Source organism: Passer montanus, unplaced genomic scaffold (assembly GCF_014805655.1).
Source record: "Passer montanus isolate IOZ18808 unplaced genomic scaffold, ASM1480565v1 scaffold100, whole genome shotgun sequence".
NCBI classification, from domain to species: Eukaryota; Metazoa; Chordata; class Aves; order Passeriformes; family Passeridae; genus Passer; species Passer montanus.
This window is the reverse complement of record NW_024356506.1, coordinates 1,058,506-1,081,288: the sequence shown is the minus strand read 5'-3', so window position 1 is coordinate 1,081,288 and position 22,783 is coordinate 1,058,506. Positions and strand designations below refer to the sequence as shown.

Sequence of the window (22,783 nt, the reverse complement as noted above, 5' to 3'; positions counted from 1 at the left end):
GTTGCCATGAAGGCAGCTTAGCAAGTGTGACAGCTGCCCTGTTACCCTGCCACAGCTTACTGCTCTGCTAAGGAGGTGTGGATTTAAGCCAGGACACCAGGGTCTTCCCAATTCCCACTTTCCCCTTTCCTAAGAGCTTGGAAAGCAGCGCTCAGCCTCACTTGTGAGCAGATTTGAGGGCCAGAAATGTGAACCAAGTGCGTGAGCGTTACCTGCCTGGAATTGCTCTGCTCTGGGTCCAGGCAGGATGACTGGCACGGCCCAGAGTGTGGGAGGGCGTGTGGGAGAGGATGATGTGTCAGAGATGTTTGGTGCCACACCGGTGGCTGAGCTCTGTGAGACATTTTGGCTCTTCCCTCAAAGAAAAAAGGCTGAGGGGAAAGAGGGTGATAATCTTCAAAAGGGTTGAAGGTGGCTGTGGAAAGGGAATAATCTGCTTTCTGTGTCTGCTGGGGATTGGGCTCAAATTGCAGAGTGAGAGATTTAATTCAGGCACAAGGGAAAACCTTCTGACTGCAGGGATAGTCAAGAGCCCAGACTCCATCAGCAAAGGTTTCCTTGAAGAGGCTGGGGGTGGTTTTGATGGTTTGGCATCAGGCTGAGGCGTGAGCTGAGCTCGTCAGGTCTTTTCCACTCTCTTACCTGGAATTCTGTGATGTAGATCCCCTTGGTGTCTGTGCCTTGCTGTGTAAAAAGAGAGGAACATGGCAGAGAGGCAGCACATTGGTGGGAGGGGAAGGAGTGGGCTAGAGGCAGGTGGGAAAGCCAAAAATCATCGAGTCTGTCCACAACTTCCCCACTTCCACCTGTAGCTGTCGATCCGCTGTCATCTCATATTTACAACCTGCAGTTTGTGCCACCAGGGAGAGGCTTCAGCTGTGAGAGCACCACTCCAGCCTGCTCAGCTCTGAGCCACAAAACCACCCTGACCCAGCAGTGTGGGAAATTCAGCTGAATTTTCCATCTGGAACCCCAGGATGCCGGGATGGGGGCGGGGACGGGGGTGGGCATGGGGGCCCGTGTAAACATCACGAGGTTGTTAGTCATGGCAAGGTGGTCACATCTGCCAGGGCTGGGCTGTGGGCACTGCACCAGGCAGAGCTTCACAGGGGAGGTTTGAAGCTCTGGGTGCTCAGGGAGCTTCTCCCAAGGCAGGAGGACGGCGTGGGAGCATCACAAAGGGGCTTGTTTGAAAATGGTAACGAGTGGGTGCTGGAGGCTGGGTTTCATGGGCTCGTGGGGTGGAAGTCAGAATTAGTGCTAAATGAGATTATCTTCCTTCTCAAAGCACTTCAGGGACTGAGCGCAGCGTGTTCCAAGAGTCAGGCAAACTATTGAGTGTTGCTTGTCTTTCTTCTATCATTCTGCACCCATGTCCGTTGTACTTTGGCCTGGAAAGGCAATTTTTAAGGTAAATTTGACAATCTGCTTCACCTCTGAGCCCTTTATGCCCTGCAGAAAGGCTGAGGTTGCCCTTAAATTGCCATGAGGTAGGAAATGGGTAAGCCATTATTATTATGTCCGTTTAAGCCCAAATTGAAGCAGTTTATGAAAGGTTTGTGCCCTTCATACTTTTGCCATCAAGTAATAGCTGGGTAGATAAACTTGCTGGCAAGATTTTGGTAATCATTAAGCAAAAATGGGCACTATGTGTGGAAAAGTAATGTCAGAGTTGTAACCGGGAGTATTTGAGCTCAAAATGTCCCTCTGAATGTGAGGAGTGTTTAATGAAGAAACTGATATTGTGCTGGGTGTGATATCAGCCAGCCAAAACTCAGCCTGCAGCTTCATTGCTGGCTGCCTACCTGCCCTGCACACCACAAGAATATACAGAATATATTCAATAAATCCGTGAAAGCAAAATGACTCCGCTCATTTCCCACAAGTGAGACAATGCTTTCATTTTCCATGACAAATGGTTCTTTTCCCTCTTTTTAAACATGGCAATCATGCCAGCATCTCCCCAGGTGGGGAATATCCGACTGCTGGGGCCACTTTTGATTTTGTTTATATCAGCTCAGTACAGCTGTAAATCCAGGGGCTGTTCCAGCTTCGCTTTCCAATCACTCAGCTGTGAATGAGTTGGGGGTTGGGGTTGGAAGCTGATTCCTCGAGGGCTGCTTGGAGATCTCTGCTCCACATGGAGGGAATTTGCACCAGCGATTCCCCAGTGAGCAGCTGGGGATGGAAACACGCTGGATCCCAGGGGCTCCTCGGATTGCAGTGGGAATAAAGCTGTCATTACCCTCATAACAGCAGAATAACCCAAATGGCTGAAATCCCTTCATCTTCTTTTCTTAGCCAAGAAAGCCTCTGAGGACTGGCAGTGAACTGGGGACTATTTACTCCAAGGTTGTTGGTTCAGCCTTGGTTTGGGTCCAGGGCAGGGATCTTCAGTGATTGAAGAGTGAGGGATGGGAGCATCTGCAAGTCATAATTAATGTTTGTTCAGCCTGGAGAAGACTGAGGGGAGACCTCATCAACCTCCTCATGAGGGGAAGCAGAGGGGCAGCAGCAATTTCTTCTCTCTGTGACAGTGGTAGGACCTGAGGGAATGGCTGGAGCTGTGTCAGGGGAGGGTTAGACTGGAAATCAGGAAAATATTCTTCATCCAGGGGGTCGTTTGGCGCTGGAACAGGTTCCCCAGGGAATGGTCATGGCCCCAAGACTGACAGAGCTCAAGGAGTGTTTGGACAACTCTCTCAGGCACTGGGTGGGAGTGTTGGGGTGTCCTGTGCAGGGCCAGGAGTTGGACTCGATGATCCCACTGGGTCTCCTCCAACTCAGGATATTCCGTGATTCTCTGAACTGAAGGGTCTTGGATAAAGTAATGTTTTTAAGAGATGCTTCAAGCATGGCTTGTGCAGTCTTTGCACAAATGTTCATTGTTTGTGCTTTGGAGGAAGGTTTTCCTTATGGACTGCTCTTCAGCAGTCAGGGGGAAAGGGAAGGTGGGTATTTGCTCTCTGTGATGGTCGGCAGGTGGGTGATCTGAGCATCTGGGGCAGCATCTGCATCCTGCAGAGACTGAGACCTTCCATGTTCCCCACTCCTCAGGTGGGTCTCTCCAAAGGGCAGGATGCAGGGGAGTGGGGAAGGAGCGTTTTGTCCATGCTGTGGGGAGAGCTGCTGCTCTGGCACCACTCTCCAGCACGCCACTGATAGTGTAAAACAAACAGCGGGCTAGTTTGGAGTAATTTGGTGAAATGCTGTCACCTGGCATGGAACCAAAATACTGCTTAAATCAGGATAAACACAGTCTGGATTCTACTCTCATTTTCCATTCCCAGTCTGCTATGGACTTATTTTATTTTAGCTATGTGTAAATCTTACCACATTTCCCTGCAAGGTGCTCAGCTGGGAAGCTACAGGGGATGAGGGCAGCGAGCTTCCAAGTCAGTTATGGAATTTGAACTGGTTGTTCTCTGTGTAGCACAAGGAAAGGGCAATTCCAAGCAGGAGGGTGCAGGAAAGAAGATTCATTTTTAAAGTAGTTACAGAGCATATGTCCCTGTGGTAAAATAATGCCAGTAATGGTAATAGTGGTAGTAGTAACAATGATTATTATGATAATGATAATAATTGTAAGTTCCATGGCAGAGGCAGCTTCAGAACAGGAGCAGCTCTAGCAGCTCCTGTAATTGTCCCTAATGTTTAATTTTTATAATGCTCCTTGGATGTGTCTTAGCTTGTGGCAACCAGCGGTGTTCAGGACATGGCATGGTCCATGGATCATAGAAGTGTTTAGGTTAGGAAAGACCTCCAAGACCATCAAGTCCAACCTTCAAGTGAATCCCACCACGCCCCCTAAACATAACTCAGAGTGCCACATCTACTCCTTTTTTTTCACATTTCCAGGAATGATGACTTCCTGGAGAGCCTGTCCCAATGCTTAACCACCCTTTCAACAGAGAAGTTTTTCCTAATATCCAAATTGAACCTCTCCTGGTGCATTTTGGGAGCATTTCCCCTTGTCTTGTCATTATTTGCCTGGGAGAAGCAGCCGACCCTCACCTCAGCACAACCTCATTTCAAGGAGTTTTAGAGAATTAATGTTGTACTGAGCAGTATGGACAAGTCCCCTCTGCTTTGAATGTTTGTATGAATATCTGCATTGTACCACTTCATCTCAGGGCAGTGGAGTGGATCCTGGAGGATTTGATTTTCCAGGGCTGACAGGGGGAGATTGAGGTTTGCTGTTTCCCGCAGTGCCCGTGTCAGTGCTGCTGCACAGCGTGATTAAAGTTCACTTCTGCCCCTGTTTTCTCAGCAGCAAAAAGCTCCTGCCTGTGGAGGAATTGGCCATTTTTATTATTACCAGCTTCATTGTGGAAAATGATTTTATTTTCTTTTCTCTGTGCTTTAAAGGGAAAGGCTGGAACAGAACAATTTTTCCATATGCATGAAAAGCAAAGGTTTAAAAACCAGCCATGCCATCTGACCAGCTCACAAACAGTTAAGCTAAAAGCTTTCTCCTGTCTCTCCCCCATCCTTCCCAAAGGTTTTGCACAGCAGAGAATAAGGTGCTGGTGCTTGATTGTTGTGACAGAGCCCTAGGACCCCCCCGAGGCATTTGCACACAGCAGGAATCTAAGCTGAATTAAGCTTTGGAAGAGAGATGGAGGGGCAGTATTATTCCCTTCCATGTCCAGGGGATCAAAATAGGCCCCCAAGAAGATAAAGCCAGTGTTTGCCACCTAAATCAGATCACTGAGAGTCCTTTGAAAAGATTGGCTTAAGTGATGGAGCTGTGTGTCCACAGCTGACCTGTGGGCGAGCTGGGAGTAGACCCCGCTCTCCTCCTTGGGGTCCCCAGCTCCTCACTCTGCTTCCCATCCCACAGCTGGCAGAGGGATGCAGGGTGACTCAAGGATCTTCATCAGAGCTCCATAAAACCAGGATTTCAGTAGCTTGGCTGAGCGAGGCGCAGTTGGAAAGGGACAAGTAAAGCGAATAAAACTTCAAGTGTTTTAAAGAGTGGTAGTGAAAATGTTTGGGAACAGCTGTGTGGTCAGGAGGAGAGAGTTCCTCAGCATTAATATGGACCTGATCCCTCCATCCTTGACATCAGGACTGGACATTGAGGCACTGGGAGAGCAGCCTGGGAGTTCCAGCCTGGCAGTGGGCATTGCTGACTGGCAGGTGCATAATGCCTACTGTTAACTCCTGTAATCCCCTGCCGGCCTGGAGGAAATTATTCTGACAATTCCCATTAAGGAGAGGCTGAGTGACCACTCCTCTGCCCTGAAAACTTCTTCAAAGCTGTTTACTAAAAGCAAATTGTCAGGTTGTATCTTGTGAGAGGAGTCAATACCCACTGAAGAGTTAGTGATTGTTAATAAATAGTAGCGTGTTAAGACGTCTCTCTGGGTGATTTTTGTGTGCTGTAATTACACAGAATTGCCTGTTAGACCGGACAAATAACATAAAAGGAGCCCTGAGCTCCACAAATGTGTTCCTGGCAATGGGTGACTATTAGCTTTGACATGGGAAGTCTGTGATTTTGATAGGAGGAAAGCAAAGCAAGGTGGAAATCCTCTGGATCTGGATTGCAGTGGCAGGGCCTGAACTGGGAAGGTGTCACATCTTCCAGAAAGAAGGTGTGAAAAGATGATTTATTAATGATTCCTCTAATTCTTCATGCAGGGACCTCAAAGCCCTTCTCAGAGGATAAATGATGGAGAAGAGAAGGCTCTGGGGAGACCTTATTTTGATTTTTTAATAGGTGAAGTGTTATAATAAAGGTGGAAAGACTTTTTTACAGGTTTAATTCAGGATAGGGTTAATTTTAGTAGCCAGTATGAGACTGTATTTTGGGTTGTTGAGCACTGCCATTGCTGCCACAGAGTGAGAGGATGAGGGGGAACGGCTTAAACTGAAAGAGGGTGGAATTATATTAAATATTGGAAAGAAACTTTTTCTTGTAAGGGTAGTGAAACCCTGGCACATGCTGTACAGGAATTCTGTGGCTGCCCCATCCCTGGAAGTGTTCAAGGCAGGATGGGGCTTGGAACAACCTGGCATAGTGGAAGGTGTCCCTGTCCATGACAGGGAGTTTGAATGAGATGATTTCAAAGGTCCCTTTCAACTCAAACTATTCTGTGATTCTGTGGGGAAAAAGGAATATTTTGGTCCTTTCTTACAGCTCGTGTGCTTTGAGCTGAGTGAACCCTGTAGACCTCTGACAAGGCTGACCCACCAAAAAAAATCTCCTGTCACTCCTGGCCCAATCCTGACATCCCCCAGGAAGTGCTTGTGTCCTGCTTTCCCTCTCTCCCTGTACTTCTGCAGGAAATCTCTGGTCAAGTGAAAGAAAACTAAGCCTTCCCTTGAGCACACACAGGGTACATGGAAATTTCCCATCCCAATGAAATATAAATGTGATATCCACAGGGCCTGAGCCTGGATGAGAAATCCTGAATTGGGGATTAAAAAAAAATCAGTGTTTTTTTGGCAGCTGACAAGAGCACATTCACCTCTTGGTCATTCAACCCTCCTGAGTTGTTTTCTCCAGCACTGACACACACCTTTTGTTCTGGAAGCTGTTTGCTTCTGTAAGCCCTGCTAAAAGCATTATTTCCCAGCAATTTTGACACCTCTCTCCCTGCTTTGACAAGAGTTGTCCAACCAGCAGTGAAATCAATACAGTGTGGCTTAAAAAAAACATCTTCACAGGAGTCATAAAAAGCCTTTGGGCCAGTGGCAGAGCTGAACCATTCCTGTGCAATTCCTGGAGTAAATCCCACCAAGCTGGTCCAGGTCTGTGTCAGGAGAGTGGAGTGAGCCTGGTTGCTTTGAGCCTGTGACCTGTGAGGGGAGGGAGAGGGACTTGCTCGGTCTTGCAAAGATGTAAAGGGCACTCTGGTCACAGCCTGTGGGACAGTTACAAAAATTATAAAACCAAATTCCTCTGGCTTGTGCCTGGTGGTTTGACAAGGAGGAAAAGACAAACTGCAGCTCGGGAGGTGTGTGGAATAATTTAGGTTGAGAAAAAAATCTCCAAGACTGTCAAGTCCAAGCATTAACCTGGTAATGCCACGTTCATGGCTAAACCACTTCCCTAAGTGCAATTTCCAGACATTTCCTTAACACTTCCTGGGATGCAGGTTCCACCACTTCCCTGAGCAGCCTGTTTCACTGCTTTTCAGTGAAAAAATTCTTCCTGATAGCCAATCTAAACCTCCCCTTGTGCGACCTCAGGAAAAGCTCTGTCGAATAGAGAGCTGTGGCTCTGGAATGGGCACCTCTGGGATGAGAGCTCTCCATCCTGGAGACTTCCCAAATCCAGACAAAGCCATCACCAACCTCACCTGATGTTAGTGCTGGTCTTGCTCCAAGCAGCAAATTGGGTTGTAAAGCTGGAGATGTCCCTTGCAACCGGAGCTCCTGCAATTCTCTGACTTCATGAATCTTTAATTCCAAATGTGCAGGAAGTCAGGCTCAAGGCAACTGTTATGAATAGCAAACACATTTCTAAAACCAAACAGAGCCCAACCCCCCCAAATTCTAACCTCGTGTGCCTGTGTTTAATTTCAGAGCAGAATAAATGGTTTAATTTTTCGGTGATTTTATTGGTGTGATGTTGTGCCTATAAAGACTTTGTTCAAGCCTTTCTTGGAATAAAGGATGGAAAAAGCAGAAAGAACAGCTTGGTTGTAAGGTCTGGGGCAAACTGCACAGCATTAAGAAATACTTTGTTCTAATTGGAGCCTGTTTGACCCTGGAGCCAGAGCAGGGTAATGGAAAAAGCACAACTCAAATCGAGTCGCTTTTCACAGCGTTCTGCAGAAAGCCAGAGAAGGAAAGGGAGAAATGGAGAGAATTTGAAAGGGGGGAGAGCCGGAAAAATGCATTAAGAGCAAGAAGAAAAGGCAGAATATGCCTTGGGAAATAGCCAAAGGAAAGGAGACAGAGAAGACAAAGGAGAGCAAAAACTTAGGGAGAAAGGAAGAGAAGGAAAAAGAAGGAAGCAAGGTGAAATTGTAAAGGGAAGGAGGGGAGGAGCGTCCTTCTGCCCTGCCAGGCAGAGCGATGAGGTGGCAGGACAGCGAGTGGCCCCAGGCAGCAGCGCTTGTTATTTCCATCCTGGCTGATGTCATTGATTGCCTTCCTCCTCCCCTGTCATGCATGGTGACAGAATCGCAGCCCTTGCGACTCAGAACGACCTGCTCTGTTCCCGACTGGCCCAGGGAAAAGTTTTATTTCCAGCTCCAAACAGGCACAGATTTTTCTGTGTTTCAGGGGGTTTTTTGGGTGGCCCCTCTTAGCAGTTCCTCTCTGGGACCACCTCCAGTCCAGGCAGGTAGGGATTCTATTCCTGGCCTGCAATTAGCCATTTTTTTCATCTGCAAACAACCTGTTTTTTCCTCAGCTGTGGTGCTGTGGAAACCCCATAAGACTGTTCCTTCTCATACGTTGACATTTTTTATGTGGGTAGCATCTTTATTTTTTAAGCCAACCTTGATTTCCCCATTTTTCCTTCTTTAAGGAAATTTTCCTCGCAAGGCTCAGATCCAGCAGCATCTGACCACCTTCTGTCAGGGGGTTTAATTAGTCAGAAAAAATAAAACAAATGATGATTTGTTTGCTGAACGGAAGATGTGGTGGGTAGAGAAAGAAGATGGGGAGGACAAGGAAACCTTAATAATGAAGGAAGAAAACAGAATCCTAAGATATTGTGGTTTACGTCTTTAGGACTTGCTTAATATAACAGTAAATGCCCTCAAGTTGCACCGGGGGAGGTTTAGATTGAATATTAGGAAAAAATTCTTCATGGAAAAGGTGGTAAAGAACTGAAGCAAGGAAATAACAGAGTCACTATCCCTGGAAGTGATCAAAAAATGTGGATGTGGCACTTGAGGGAGGACATGGTTTAGTGGTGAGTGTGATGGTGGTGTTGGGTTGATGGTTGGACTTGCTGATCTTAAAGGTCTTTTCCAACCTTGATTATTTGCATATTCCCAAAGGAGCAAGCTCCTCTTCTTCCTGCAGCCAGTGATTTTTGTGGTAACCCCCTTCCTGGTGCCAACAAAAATCCCATCAGGGCTGGACCAATCCTTCCTTTCCTGTAGGGTGGAGGGATGAGCTTCATGGCATCTCTTCAGCAAAAGCCTTTCTTCTAGACATGAGGTTTGTGAAATTTTGTAGGAGGGAGAAGGAGATGCAGATCCGAGTCTTTCCTGTGGGATGGGCTGCAGATGGACATCAGTTATTACCCTAAAGCCTGGCTTGAGCTTGGCCAGTCATCATTTGTGTAATGCCTTGTCTGGGAGCAAACATCTGAGCTTAGGAATGATCCAGTACATGTGGAAGATCCTTAATTAGCTTCAGGGTCTAGGAGAGGGTTATGGATGATGTGGGACAGTGGATGGAGTAGGCAGTGAGAGAACCTGAGGTCTTTTGAGGTGGAGGGATCTCAGGGAGGATGTGGGAGGGAGGGGTTGCAGTGTTGGGATTTAGGGATGCAGCCTTCTCATCTCTTAAAAACCAAACTCCATTCCCTTGATGGTTCAGGAATGAGTTACATGTCGGGCTTTTTTTGCTTTAATGGAGCTCCTCCCCCACTTTTATCCATTTACCCATGAAAAGTCAGTGAAATGAGACCTACTTAAATCAAATGTCACAATCGATGCTCGTCCCAGGCCACCATTTGTGTGATGTGAACTCAAATTGCTGTAAGGGGGGAGCAGGGAGAGGGAAAGGCTTGGGAAAGAGCTTGGAGAGAGGGAACAAGGAACCATCCATAGCTGAGTGTCTTGTGTTCCACAGTGCTTTTGTCACAACCTCTGCACTGGGACAGGGATGTTGTCCACCAGGATTCTGCAGGGAGGACAAACAAAGTTGTGGCTTCCTGCAGGACATTGCATCCATCTCTGCCACATCCTACCTGACTAAATCAGAGTCCTTTCCACATTTCAGTTTATAAAGAGCGAAATATGTGATATCAGCACTCACCCTGCCTGGATGATGTCCAAATTCAATTTTGTTTGATGGAAGACAAAATCAAAGCGTTGATATTTTCATTGAAATTTATGTTTATCTCGTTCCCAAATAATGCTTCTACCCTAGCATGAATATTTGGCAGGAGTAAATTCTCAGAGTGGGAGCACAGTTCAGAGGAGTTGATACAAAAAAACACAGTGACCCAAGTGTTTGTAAAGTTTCGGAAAAGAACCCACAGGAGAGCTGAAACATCTCTTTCATGAGCATTTTGAGAATCTAAAGGCAGAGGGAGATGCAGGAGGGATTGGTGAGGCTCAGGTTTCTTGTCTGTAGCTGGTCTGCAACTGAAGGTCCCTCAGACCACCTGTACTCCTTTTGGTGCCAGCTGGGTACTCAAGCCATTGACTGTGCAAGACATCCCACCCTTAAGGGGAAGGAGGCACACAACATTTTTGGCCAAAAGGAATGGCAGAAGTCAGAGGGGCCCCAAGTTTTATAAGTGAATTACAGATGGAAATTGTTATTAGTCCCTGATCTGGTGCCAGCACACAGCAGTGGGTTTTGGATAAAGGGGTAGAGTGGAAGGGAAAAAGGAGGTAGATTAAAGAAAGGGAGAGAGAAACAAGGAAAGGGAAAAAGAGAAATCACCAGTGCTGGCTCCAGTGTTGATCCAGCTGATGGGGTGTCCAGGGTCCTGGGGTGCCCATGAGCCCAGGGAGTGCCTTTTTATAGATCAGTTTTCTCTGCTTTGGAGATAAGTCTCTCTCTTTCCATACAAGTCAGTTGTCATGCACAGCCTGTTCTTCTAGATCTTTCTGGAAGTGGGTTGGAGCTTTCAGGGATCTGGGGTGGTCTTGATCCACCCATTAGTCCATGCTCAGTTCTCAACCTTATTCTGTGCCTGCACTGTGCTGAGTTGTGCTGATTTCCAGGCACCAGAAAAAGGATTTTTTTTCCCAGAAAAGTGCTGCCCTACCTGTGCATGGCCCCTTCTCCAACCTCACCTTTTTCTTGCTCACAGTGTGTTATTACCAGCAATTCTTGGTTGGCTCCATTGGCATTCATGTTTGAGACATTCACATTAATCCCATTATTTTCTAGACTTCTACAGGGTGTCACTAAATTTTGGAAGCTGCTGAGGGGTTCCTTGCAGTGGAGTGGTGAAAGTTTTGTTCCTCATTAATTCCCCTCAGCTGTGAGAGGTGTCCTTGCTCAAAATAAACAAATAAGGAGGATTTTCCCAAGCCCTCAGAAATTCAGGGACAGTTCAGCTCTGACCTCTGTGTGTCAGGATTGTTCATCTCTTTTTGTGGAGTGACCCTGTTGTGACTGTGGGCTTTGAGTGAGTGGACACAGGTTTGGTTTGGCCATGTGCTGAGCTGGCCAGGCTCCATTTAAACCCAGCTCTGAGCCCTGCCTGATGTATTTCACTTCGCAGAAGGCTCAGTAGCCTGGAACAGAGCTGCTGTAGCCTCAGCTCCATGGCATCCCTCTGACTGGAGGTTCAGGCTGAGCAGCCTCATGCCTGCCAAAAAAACGGTGTAGTCAAGTCCTTAGAGGACTGCTTGTTTCATTCCCAAATTCATGCATAATTTACTTTTCTTTTTTTTTATTTTATCTCCTGTGCTAAGCCCTTGCTGTGTCAGAAGCCATCTCATCTCCGTGAGTGAAGTGCAAGGTGCTGGTGCTGTGCCAGTCTAATGACAACCTTGACTGGGCTCCCTGTCCCCTGCAAACGGTGTGGCCCCAAACAGAGGGTCCTTGGGTGTCTGTTCTGCGTGGGGCTCTGCCTCTCTCTGCCTCCCTGCCAGCAGAGATCACTGATGTGGAAATAAAAAACATGCCGGGGGGGAAAAAAATGCCTGCAGCAGGGAAAGCCAAGTGGGATTGAGCTCCTCGCTCTGAGCTGAGGACAGGGCGAGTTCAGTGATATCAGCGTGGCAGATGTTGGGTAGTTACAGTCACAGGATGCAGAGAGCTCCATTAGAGAGGTTACAGCGTGTGTTTGCTCTTCATGTTGCAAGAGCTGATGTTCTTTTGTATTCAGTCAGGAAAAAGAACCACTCCACACCAGGTTTTCCAGCCTGTGCGATCCCCTTCTATGAAAAAATGCCTTGTGCAGTGGTGTAAGAGCAGTGAATTGATGGATGGTGGATCCCTGGGGAGGGTACACATCTTGTTTTTTCTTCCCTTGCTTCATTTCATCCTTTTCCAGATGAATGTTTGTGGTTGGTGGAAAATTTTCACCTTCTTTTCATCCTCCACCCTTCATCACCGCCGTCCCAGAAGAGCTCGTTTGTAATTGTTCTGTTATTGCTTCATTAATTATCTTCCCGCTTTCACGCTGGATATGAAGAGCCTGATCCTCCTCTCATAACACCTTTCACATGCCTGCCTTCCATGGATATCAGAATTGTTACCCAGGCTTGGCACTGGCTTGTGGGAGCAGAATCAGGTCCAAAAAAAAGAAAAAGGCTGGGTCAGGCAGAAACAGATCCTGGTCTCCTTCCCTGTTTGTTTGTACGCACAGTGTGATGTGAAGGTCAGCTGAGTGGGCACACCAACAAGCAGAGTTCTTGCCATGGCATTTTCATGGTAGAATTGGCTGAACTTATTTTTTAATGTCTCACTTTCTCTCTTTCAGAACATGGAAAAGGTGCTGGTCCCCTCTGTCACGTTAATTGTAGGCTGTGGAGTATCCTCGCTGACACTTTTGCTGTTGATTATCATTTATGTCTCTGTTTGGAGGTATGGCTTTCATTCTCTTCTCTTCTTTTTGGGGAAAGTAACTGTCTTTTGACCTACATGGATTCTCTGGAATGTTTGCTCTGTGGTTTTGGGTGTCTGGTGTTTGAGGAAGAACTGTTTGGGAACGAGTGGGCCCTGCAGAAAGTCATCCTGGTGGCTTGGCTGGCATCATTCTCTCCTTTCGGTGCCAGAGAAATTAGCAGAGTGAAATTAGTGCCATGCCCTCATGTAGGGACATTGTTCCATTTCCAAAAGCCTCGTGCTGGTTTCGATGCCTTTGTGTACCCCAGGAAACCTTGTCAGAGGCGAGGTGGACACGCACGGCCTCTTGGCAGGCAGATGCTGCTGCAAGGTAATTCTTTGGGAACATCCAAACCTCCGTGACCTGCCATGAAAACATCTGGCCTGAAGAACTGACAGAACTTTTCAGGAGCTTAAGGATGTTAAATCATCTAAATAACTCCCCAGCTTTTTAGCTACGTTTTGCCTTCAGCTTCAGATGCATATGGGATCCCTCAGTACATCCCATTGCTGACAGCTCCTGTACACAGGTCAGGTGGAACCTAAAATTGTGCCATTTATGGAGGCTGAAGGGATTTTGAAGCAAAGCTTTAATGAACAATTGGCCCATGCCCCTGTTAGATACATTCTGGTGACTCTAAGCTGGAGGACCCGAGGTGTGCAAGGGATTTTCTCCCTGTATTGCCTTGAACAAGGTCTGAGTTTATCCTACAAGATCCATGTCTCTCCTAAATCCATGGCAAACACGCTGAGACCTTCATGGCTCGAGGCCAAGCAAAGACAAATCAGAACCAGGTGAATGTCTGTGAAATCCAAATGCAGTGGCTGCAGGGAGTACAGTTGGGTATTATTGGTGATCCTTTTGGGAGAAGGGATCAGTGTGAGGCTCTGATTTTGTGCAGTGCTTCTTCTCAGCAGGAAAGAAAGGGTAAATTCCATTTAGAGATTGAATTGAGATAACTTTTCCTGCGCTTTGATAGAGGAAAGAAACAAGAGCGTAAAAACTGAGCAAAAATGCATCTTTTTTTTTTTTGTTGATACTGTGACAGTGCATAGTGGCTGGTTAATTTTGGCAGATGAAGACTGATCATGATAACGTTTATCTAGAACTCAGGTTTTTCCGTGCCTGGGGTATCATTGGATGTGCTCAAGTCCTTGTCCTCTCCTGCTTTTCCTCAGGCTGGGCGGCACTGAGCAGCGCCGGTAGGTGACTTGCTGGGGTCACTGGTGTCAGGATCAAGTGGAAAGTTAGGATAGAAGATTAAAGAGCAAGCGTTCGAGCCTCACCCTCTCTTTCCTATCAGAAACAGGGTCAGGATCTGAAGCCCAAGCTCAGACATGAGGCTGAATCAGTTTGGAGCATGCCAGAGCCATTTGGAATAACATGGTGTATTTTTTTCCAGGACTGTGCTCCCCTCTACCCCTCCAATATTTACTGTTATTGAGGACAGTAAATTGCCTGACCTGTTTCAAATATGTTCTGTTTAATTTCTCATTCCACTCTTTGCCTTATGCCTGTGGCCAAAACGATCAGCAGGAATGGGAGGACACGTTTAAGGGAGGCTTGAATGGGTATTTCTGAGCTAGCCAAGGATGGACATGCATTTCCAAGTGATCCTGAGACCAGCTATATCTTGATTGAAGGGCTCTCTATCCTGAGTCTCTCTGTGTAAATATTTGTAAAGCATGATCGGGTGATCTCTAGAATTTCTCTTTGGTGCGCTGAGTTTGTTCCATTTCTTCTCTGTAGATCATGTTTTCATGTTTTCCAAACTTCGCAGCATTCCCGTGGCTGAGCCCTGAGCGCTCTGTGTGTCCTTTTTATTTTAGGCATAGCTGCTGGACGTGAATGTGCTTTCCTATTAATGGTCTCAGGAACTTTGTATTCAACATTATCTCCTGGCTCCCACTTTGTTTTGCCCTAAATGTTGTATATTCTGATAGACAGCAGCTGGAGGAGTGCTTAGAAATGGAATCAGCAGTATTATTGTCTCCAAAACACAGGGGCAGCATCAAAGTGGTTCTTTTCCACCATGCTAGAGAGAAACTCCTCATGTCCTGGCTGCTTGATCTTGTGTGGAGAGCACTCACCAGAGCTCAGCTGTTTCGTGGAGCTTTGGCCGGAAAATTGCCCATTCAGAACTCTGGACAAAGGCATCTGGAGCATGCATCCATAGACCCAGCTTGAGTATGAAACACTTCTGATGAATAAGCTCGCTGAGGCTGACAATCTGGAAGCTTTCCCAGAATTTTGCCCAGCTAGGGTTTGTTTGTGTATATGGGAACCAGAAAAGAAGGGAGGGCGAGAAAGAGGGAGAGGAACATGGTGAAGAAAAGAGGGGCAAGAGTAACAGGGAGGTGATCCCAGCTTCAGGCTGCGTATCAGGGAGGAAATGAATTCTCTCTGCACTCCCCATTCAAAACCCCCAAATAAAGGCTGCTCCTTGGTGGCACCTACTCAGCCACTGGCATGAATGGCACGAGCTTTTTTTGAGGCAAGTGATCACTTCAGACACGGCCAACTTGGCACGGCCCCGTTGGAAACTGGAAGTTGTTTCTGTTTGATGGCTGTTGGTGGCCTGTTGGTGGCCTCCCTCCAGTTCCCAGTGGACAGATGGCTGCAAAAATCCCTGCTGCAGATGGTGCGTCTCTGGTCTTATTAGCAGGCTCGACAGAGGGGTCAGTGACACAGTGGGCCACGGAAGTGGAGTGACCTTGTTCTGTCTCTGCACTGCCTGTCCTGGGTCACAGCTGGAGGCACAATCTGTGTGTGGGCCACGTGCTCCACCACCCGTGTGGGAAAAGAGGGGGAATTGAGGGAAAAAATTGAAAACTGGAGTAGAAATTAAAAACTTGGGGGGAAAACCCAACCACTCAGGAGTCAGAACAGGTGAAATGACAACTTCTTTTCAAGGAGCTCCTTGACACACTGGCGTTTCAGGAGTGCCCCGATGTGTTTTCCATCCCTGAACTCGTTGCAGCTCTACAGCCTCTGGAGTCAGTGACCTTTCCATAGCACAGGATCGATCCCTGCTATCGAGCAGCTCATCCACCAGCCCATCAGCATGTGGGGCAGGGCAGAGCTCTGTCCCTGGCAGCAGCTGGGTGAGTGCTGCTTCACTGCAAGAGAGCAGCCCCAGCTTTTTTCACTCCTGAGGATTGATTGAGTGGCTGTCAGTGAGCTCTGGAGGGGCTGTTAAGGCTTGCTTTAAACCCAGGAGCTCTGCCTGTGCTGGGGATGCTGAGGCACTCCTGGCCCTGGTGGGAGGTGGCAGGGATGAGTAAGTGGCTGTGTGGAGAGGGATGTGTGTACACACGGTGAGAAAGCCACAGTGACTCAGAGTTTGTGGAGAGGAGAGGAGTCTAATGGGGGCAGAGAAGCAGACTGTGGGCTTTTCCCACCTTTTCCATCTGTCTCAGCTGGTGCAGGGCTTCACACAGCATGTGGGGATCCTCGCTGGTGACCAGTGACACGACCTGAGGGAATGGCTGGAGCTGTGTCAGGAGGGTTGGCTATCAGGAACTATCTCTTAATTCAGAGGGTGGTTTAGCACTGAAACAGTCACCCCTGGGAATGGTCACAGCACCAAAAATGCCAGAACTCAAGGAGTGTTTGGACACGCTGTCAGGCACAGGGTGGGATTGTTGGGGTGTCCTGTGCAGGGCCAGGAGTTGGGCTTGCTGATCCTTGTGGGTCCCTTCCAACTCAGATATCCTGTGATTGTAGAACACAGCCTGGAGCAGAAGTTCTCTAAATTAGCAGTGAGTTTTCCCCAGTTTTGTGGCTGAGTACAGCATATTTTGATAAGTAGACAGAATCCATGTATCAGTTGAGGGGTACCAAGGCAGCACCCTGGAGTGGTTCTGTCTTTTCTGCACATGTGTTTTTGGGCAAAACCCATCAAGTTCGATGTTTTTCCCCCCTCTGATACAAATTCCTGACTTCTTTGGCCAGAGGGTCTGGTGATTTCTTTCTGTGGAGCATCCTGTGCTGGAGAAGAGGAAATGGAAGGGAAAAAAGCAAGCGTGGCAGGAGGTCTTCTTAGCATTCTGACTGAGCAGAAACTTAACAAGGAAATGTTTGGAATCCAGGTCAGGCTACCAAGGAGGACTCTGGAAGAATTGCCCAGGAATGCAGGATTAGAATGGTCAGAGCTCAGCTGCATTTGAAAGTGGTCAGGGATGTGAAAGGCATCAGGAATGGGTTCTGGAGGTACGTCAGCACCAAAGGATTTCCCAGGAAATGGTGTTGAGTGGCACAAGCACCTTGGTAGATAAGGAAGTTGAAAAGGTGATGGTAACTTTTTGCCATGTTCTGCTGGCAAGGCTGGCTCCCAGGCACCCAAATTCCTCCACAGAGGCAGAATCCAAGGGAGAAAATGCTCCCCATTGCCAAGGAAAAGAGTCACAAAGACTGTTTAATGTGTTTGGGTGTTTTTAGATCCGTGGGATGCATTGAGGGAGATGTTTGGTGTGACTGTGGAGCCACTCTCTGTCACCTGGGGAGCTTCCTGGAGGCTGGAAGAAGGCAAATGTTACACCCACCTTTAAAAAAGGGCAAGGAGGAGGATCCAGAGAACAACTGACCGGTCAGCCTACACAGCCCCTGGGATGATGAAAGAACAAGTAGCTCTAAAGGTTATTTCCAGGCAAAATGATGGACAGGGAAGCGATTGGGAATAGACAGTGAGGATTTGTGGAAGACAGGTTGTGCCTGGCTGCCCTGTTTTCCTTTTGGGATGGGATGACTGCTTACATGGACAGTGGGGAGAAGCAGCTGGTGTGGATTTTGACATTACCAAGGCCATTAACGCAGTCTCCAAATGCATTTTTGTATCCAGATCATGGAATTATGCACTGGGTTGGTGGCTTTATATACCTGGATGAAATTCCTGCAGGATTTGAGGGTAGCAGAAAAAGGTTTGAGGCCTAATCAAGAGCTGGTCAGGGTTGGTAGAGTGGCCAACATTGTTTAATGTCTTCTTTAACAACCTGGACACTCCTGAGGCCACACCTGGAAAAGGTGCCCAGTGTTGGATCCCCCCAATACCAGAGATACCAGCACATCCCAACAAATCCAGTATGTGCTGAGGGAGCCGGAGAATGCCAAAGGAGGCAAAGGGAACAAACTTGGAGAAGAGAAGGCTGCTAAAGAGCAGTCATGGAGAAGCCAAACAACTTGCAGAGGTAGGCAGGGAAAGGTCTAGAGGCACCAGCTGCAGCAGGAAAAGACCCAGCTGGATATAAAGCAAAATAATCCTTCACCAGGAGAGCAGTTAAGTTAAGCAGTTTAGTGCTGTAATAAGTCAGCCAAGAGAGGTGGTAGCATTTCTGTTCCTGGTGATTTTCAAATCTCAATCAGATGAGACCCTGAGAAACCTGATCTGACTTTGAAATCAGTCCTTTTTTTAGGCATGGGATTGGACTGGGAACTTGAGAGGTTGTTTTTTTCCCCCAACTTAAATTATTCTGATTCTTTTCATTGCCAGCCCACATCTTGTTCTTTGGAGGTTCAGGGATCTGGAGAACAAGACAAATTCTCAGGGTGTGAAGGGAAGCAGGGAAAAAAGAGAGTTGGTTTAAGGGGGCTTAAGGGGCAAAAAGTCTTAAGGCAGCTGGGTTATCTCCCCTTATGTTAAAATGCAGATTTATGGTCAACTCATTTCTTACCTTTTTCTGACCAGGGAAGACTTTACAAGTTCATGCTAATAGCAGTGGGATCATAGTGTTGCTACACAGATTTATTACATCTCCTTCCCACCAGAACAGAGTCCAAATCTCTGTTTCTGCCCTGTAGAAGCTCCTGACTGTAGATTTGAGGTTTTACCTCACAGAATCAAAGCATGAAAAAATTGAGGTATCAGTCTTTTCTGACCCTCCAGTCACAAATGGAGCAGGGTCCAGGTGATGCCCAGCACTGTATGGAGCCCAGTGAAATCAGGAAATTTGGGCTCAGCTTGGCTGTGGAAGGAACCAGAAGTTCATTTTGCAGCCTGTCAACCCAGCTTCTTGCTGAGGAGGGATCCTACATTTTGCAGCCTGTTCTGGGGCTGGGAGTGTTTCAGGGAGAACTTCCTATAAACCAGATTTCCAACAGATTAAGTAGGAGTTCATGCTACCTTTGCTATATTTTTTTTTTGTTTTTTGCATCCAGGAAAGCATATCTTCACCTTACGTGTTTGTCTGAAGGTACAGCTCAAGGGGACGTTGAAAAATCAAAGTTTTACAGCCTTCATTAGGTCTAAAGCACAGATTTACCCTTGGCAGAACACACACGTGCAGTAAACCCATCCTGCCCTCCTCATCAGAAACTCAAAACTCTGCAGCCAAGGCACGACCAACTCACTCTGGCTAAAATTAATTAATGAAATTAAATTCCCAACATAAATAGTTGATGTGCTGGAATATAGGAAATAATCCTGTATTAGCCTCCAGGGATGAGCTGGTTGATTAATACATCTGTTTCTAATTTATATAAGCATCAGCATCTCCTCTTCACTCATCTGGCATTCAGGCAGGGCACTTGCAGCATCTTTGAGATAATTCACGTGTGTGAACATTGGTGTGGTCAGATCTTGAGCCAGTCCTTAAGGACTTGCACCTTTGCAGTTCCCTTTTCGTTTTATCGTGTACATAAAAGTGCCTTCAAAGAAATTTCCCTCCCTGGCCAGTGGTTTGAATTAATTGCGGTGCACTTACCTCGGCAGCGAGCCTGGTGCTGTGCTGCAAATCAGAAATGACAAATAGCTGGCTCCTGCAAGGTGCTGAAGGCAACAGCTCCCTAACTGCTGTCCCTGATGTCCCAAACCCACAGCTGCAGTTACATATTTGGCCTAGTTTGGAGAAGTGATACCAAAAAAAAAAAAAAAAAAAAATTAAAGAAAAATATAAAAGCCAGAGAAATGCTTCTCAATGCTTCTCACCCCAGGAGGGGTTGTTAGGCTGAAGGAAGTGGAATGCTGAATCACACACACTTTGTTGTCAAGGTGCATGTGTTTGTAATCTGCTTCCATCGCCAGCATGCCTGTGGCTCTTGGTTGGGAATCTTATCCGTGTGTTGCCTGTTTGTTTTCTTTCAAGCTCCTTTTCAAGCCCCCGTCTCAAGTAGGCAGAGCTGAAGAAGATTTGCAGCACTCTACTGTTTTAGGAGGGGCTCAGACTAGGCTGGCCCCTCATTTGCTGGCTCCTAACTCCAGCATTGATGGGGATGATGGAGACATCTTCTCCCCCTCCCTTCCCCCCTTGTTCTTGTCTGTCTAGCACATAAAATCTTCAGGAAATTGGCAATTCTGTAGAGCCTGGCCTGGATTGCTGCTTTCCAGAGGTCACCCAGGGCAGGCTGTGACAGGGTGGGTCTCCCTCCCCTCTTCTGTCACTGCAGGTACATCCGCTCGGAGCGCTCCGTCATCCTCATCAACTTCTGCCTCTCCATCATCTCCTCCAACGCCCTCATCCTCATCGGACAGACCCAGACCCGGAATAAGGTAAGGGATCCACTGGGGCTTTGTTTATTTGTTTGCTTTCCCCCTGATTTAGCACTGAAATGATCCATTCAGGCAGCGCTTCCTCATTTTTCCTCCATCTGTTAATTAGCAACATGTCAAAGACACGGCTAAATGGCAGATTTCAATTTTCTCTCTCACTCTCTCTTTGATAATTTGTCAGCATCCTCAGGGCTTTGATTAAAACCAATGTGATATTTTTGAATATCTGCCTAGAGTAGCTGGCACATGGTACGGTGAAGAAGCGTGGTGATTTGCAAGGCTTTAACCACTTTATTTTCAAAAAAATTACAAAGACAGATTGAGAAAAGGCTTTAAAAAAAACCCCAAACAAACAACCTCTCAGCTTTACATTTATTTCTCCGGCAGTTTTTATACTCTGTGCTGAAAGTACTTGGCAGATGTTAATGAACACAGGCACAAAACTGTCCAACCTTTTTTGGGGATGGGAAGCATTGCCAGATGCACCGTGAGCACTGCAGGGCCTTGAGGGACTCGGAGCAGATCCCAGAGTGACTCCAGCAGTCCAGGCAAAGCCCAGCATGGTTTTCCAAGCCATGAACACTGGTTGCTCTCTTCCCACAGATCCAGCTGGAGAGGCGTGTGTTGCCTCCATGATTTTTTTCCAGCTCAAGCATTTTCAGGTTCCCTGTTGATGTCTGACATGACAAATCACTGTTCACCATTAGTATTTTTCTCTTGTAAATTTCCCCCTCTTCCAAAATGCTCTGGCCATCATAACTTTTTTGAGCCAAAAAACGTGAATCAAGACGCCTCCTCCACTCTTTCTGCTGCCAAAATCACAATCAGAAGTCAAAAATTAGTTATTGATTAACAGGAAGCAGTGACCAGCTGGGTTTTTTGAGCCCCTCCTTTGGCAGCATGAGCGTGGTATCACTGTTAGAAGCATATCAGTAATAAAATCTTGCCTGTGAGGCACTGAACACGTTGCCCAGAGAAATTGTGGGTGTTCCAACACTGGAAGTGTTCAAAGCAAAGTTGGACAGAGCTTTGAGCAAAGAGAAAATCTTCCTGCCCACGGCAGTGGGTTGGAATGAGATGGTTTTTAAGGTCCCTCCCAAAACTCAACCCATCCTGTGATTTTATGATTCCTGCAGAGAAGCTGAAGGATTTAGTGAATCAGGGATTCATTTCTATGGAAGACCCTTTGGGTTAGGGTTAGGTTGTTTTAGGAAAAGCTTTTCCAGCTGTTGGAGCCCTGTGTGTGCAGAGAAGTGTGGAAACAAGCAACCAGCTCTGCTCCTGCTGCAAAGTGCCCTTCAGAAACTCCCTTCCCAAAGCAGAGTTATTTTCCATTGCCACTGTGGTTGGCAAGAGGTGGAGAGAGGGAAACCCAAGCTCCTGCTTTCCTTGTTTGTGTTTTCTGCCACACCAAACATGTGCTGGGTGCTTCTTTCCATGGGATGAAACACTAAGGGATGCTCAACAGGACAAACCACAGCTGGACCTCCTCTTTGGTGGTTCTTCTTCACCTCAGGACAGGAGCTGGATGTGTTTCTCCTCTCCCACCTCCTCCAGAGCACAGTTATGAACCCAGGTTCACCCTGGTGGATTTTTTGTCCCGTGACTCTGGGAGTTCACTGTCGGAGCTGTTGGTGGGGATTCAAAGCTCCCGGCAGCGATGGCAGGAGGCAGATTAGCTCTTCGCACATCCATATGCATGAAACCCCAGAAATAGAAAGGTTATTCTTGGATTTCCTCTCAGCCATCTAGTAAACAGTCTCTGGCAGGCAACAGAGAGGGAAAACTATGCAGAGGAGAGACGAAGGAGCGTAAATTAAGATTTTATTCACATTCAATTATCGATAATAGAGCGCCTTAAAATGTCGGTGATTTATAATTGCGGCTTCTCGGGGAGATTTCTGCGGTATCGGCTTCCCTGGAAATGTCAAATTCTCCCTGGATTTCCATCCGTGGAACCTCAAAGGCGAGATTCCACGCCTGGATTTGCTAAGCTTTTTGAAGATGAAAGGCCTGGGAAAAGGCTAAAAAAAAAAATTACAGTCAGCAATCCGGGGATACAAAGGGAAGGGATGCTGCAGGAAGTGGCCGTGTCTCTGAGGCTTGTGCTGGAAGGGAACAGATTTCTCCTCTTAAAGGAAAACAAGGGCTAATGGCCTTGACAGACTGACAGGCTCTGCTGGATCTTGGGACATCATATCCCTGTGCTTAGCCCTTCGTGGGGATGTTTGGTTTTCCCCACAAGGAAGGGAAAACGTGCAGCAGAGGTTGCAGAAGCAAATATTTGCCTGCCTATCAGTTGGCCAAGTTCATTTGAGGCGATGAGTTCATCCTGGTCCAGCTGAGATGTGCATATTTCTCTTGTCTTCCCCTCCTCTCTTCCCTTTCTGTCAAAACTACTCATTTGAGAAAAAAAAAACAAAAAAAACCCAAAAAAACCTAAACGTATCTCTGTGGTGCAAAATTGTAAAGCAAAGCTTTTCTCCCCGCTTTACAAGGAGGAACTGTGTTGGTTTGAAATCAAATCAAAAAGGCAATGTGAACAGTGTTGTACCTGATATCAGTCAAAAAAGAAAAGGGTTCTAAAA

The 22,783-nt window shown here is 47.0% G+C and overlaps 1 protein-coding gene across 16 annotated transcripts in view; it reads left to right on the top strand.

Annotated features, from left to right (window-relative positions):
• Window positions 1-22,783, top strand: part of ADGRB1 (adhesion G protein-coupled receptor B1) — a 285,104-nt gene that overhangs the window by 205,860 nt on the left and 56,461 nt on the right. For 10 of the 16 annotated variants that reach the window (XM_039714220.1, XM_039714238.1, XM_039714215.1 and 7 more), the window contains 3 exons: window positions 12,587-12,690; window positions 13,819-13,914; window positions 20,093-20,195. In XM_039714220.1, the coding sequence (XP_039570154.1) occupies window positions 12,587-12,690; window positions 13,819-13,914; window positions 20,093-20,195 (303 nt within the window). The remainder of the gene's footprint in view (window positions 1-12,586; window positions 12,691-13,818; window positions 13,915-20,092; window positions 20,196-22,783) is intronic. The other 6 variants (XM_039714252.1, XM_039714297.1, XM_039714289.1 and 3 more) reach the window with 2 other exon arrangements.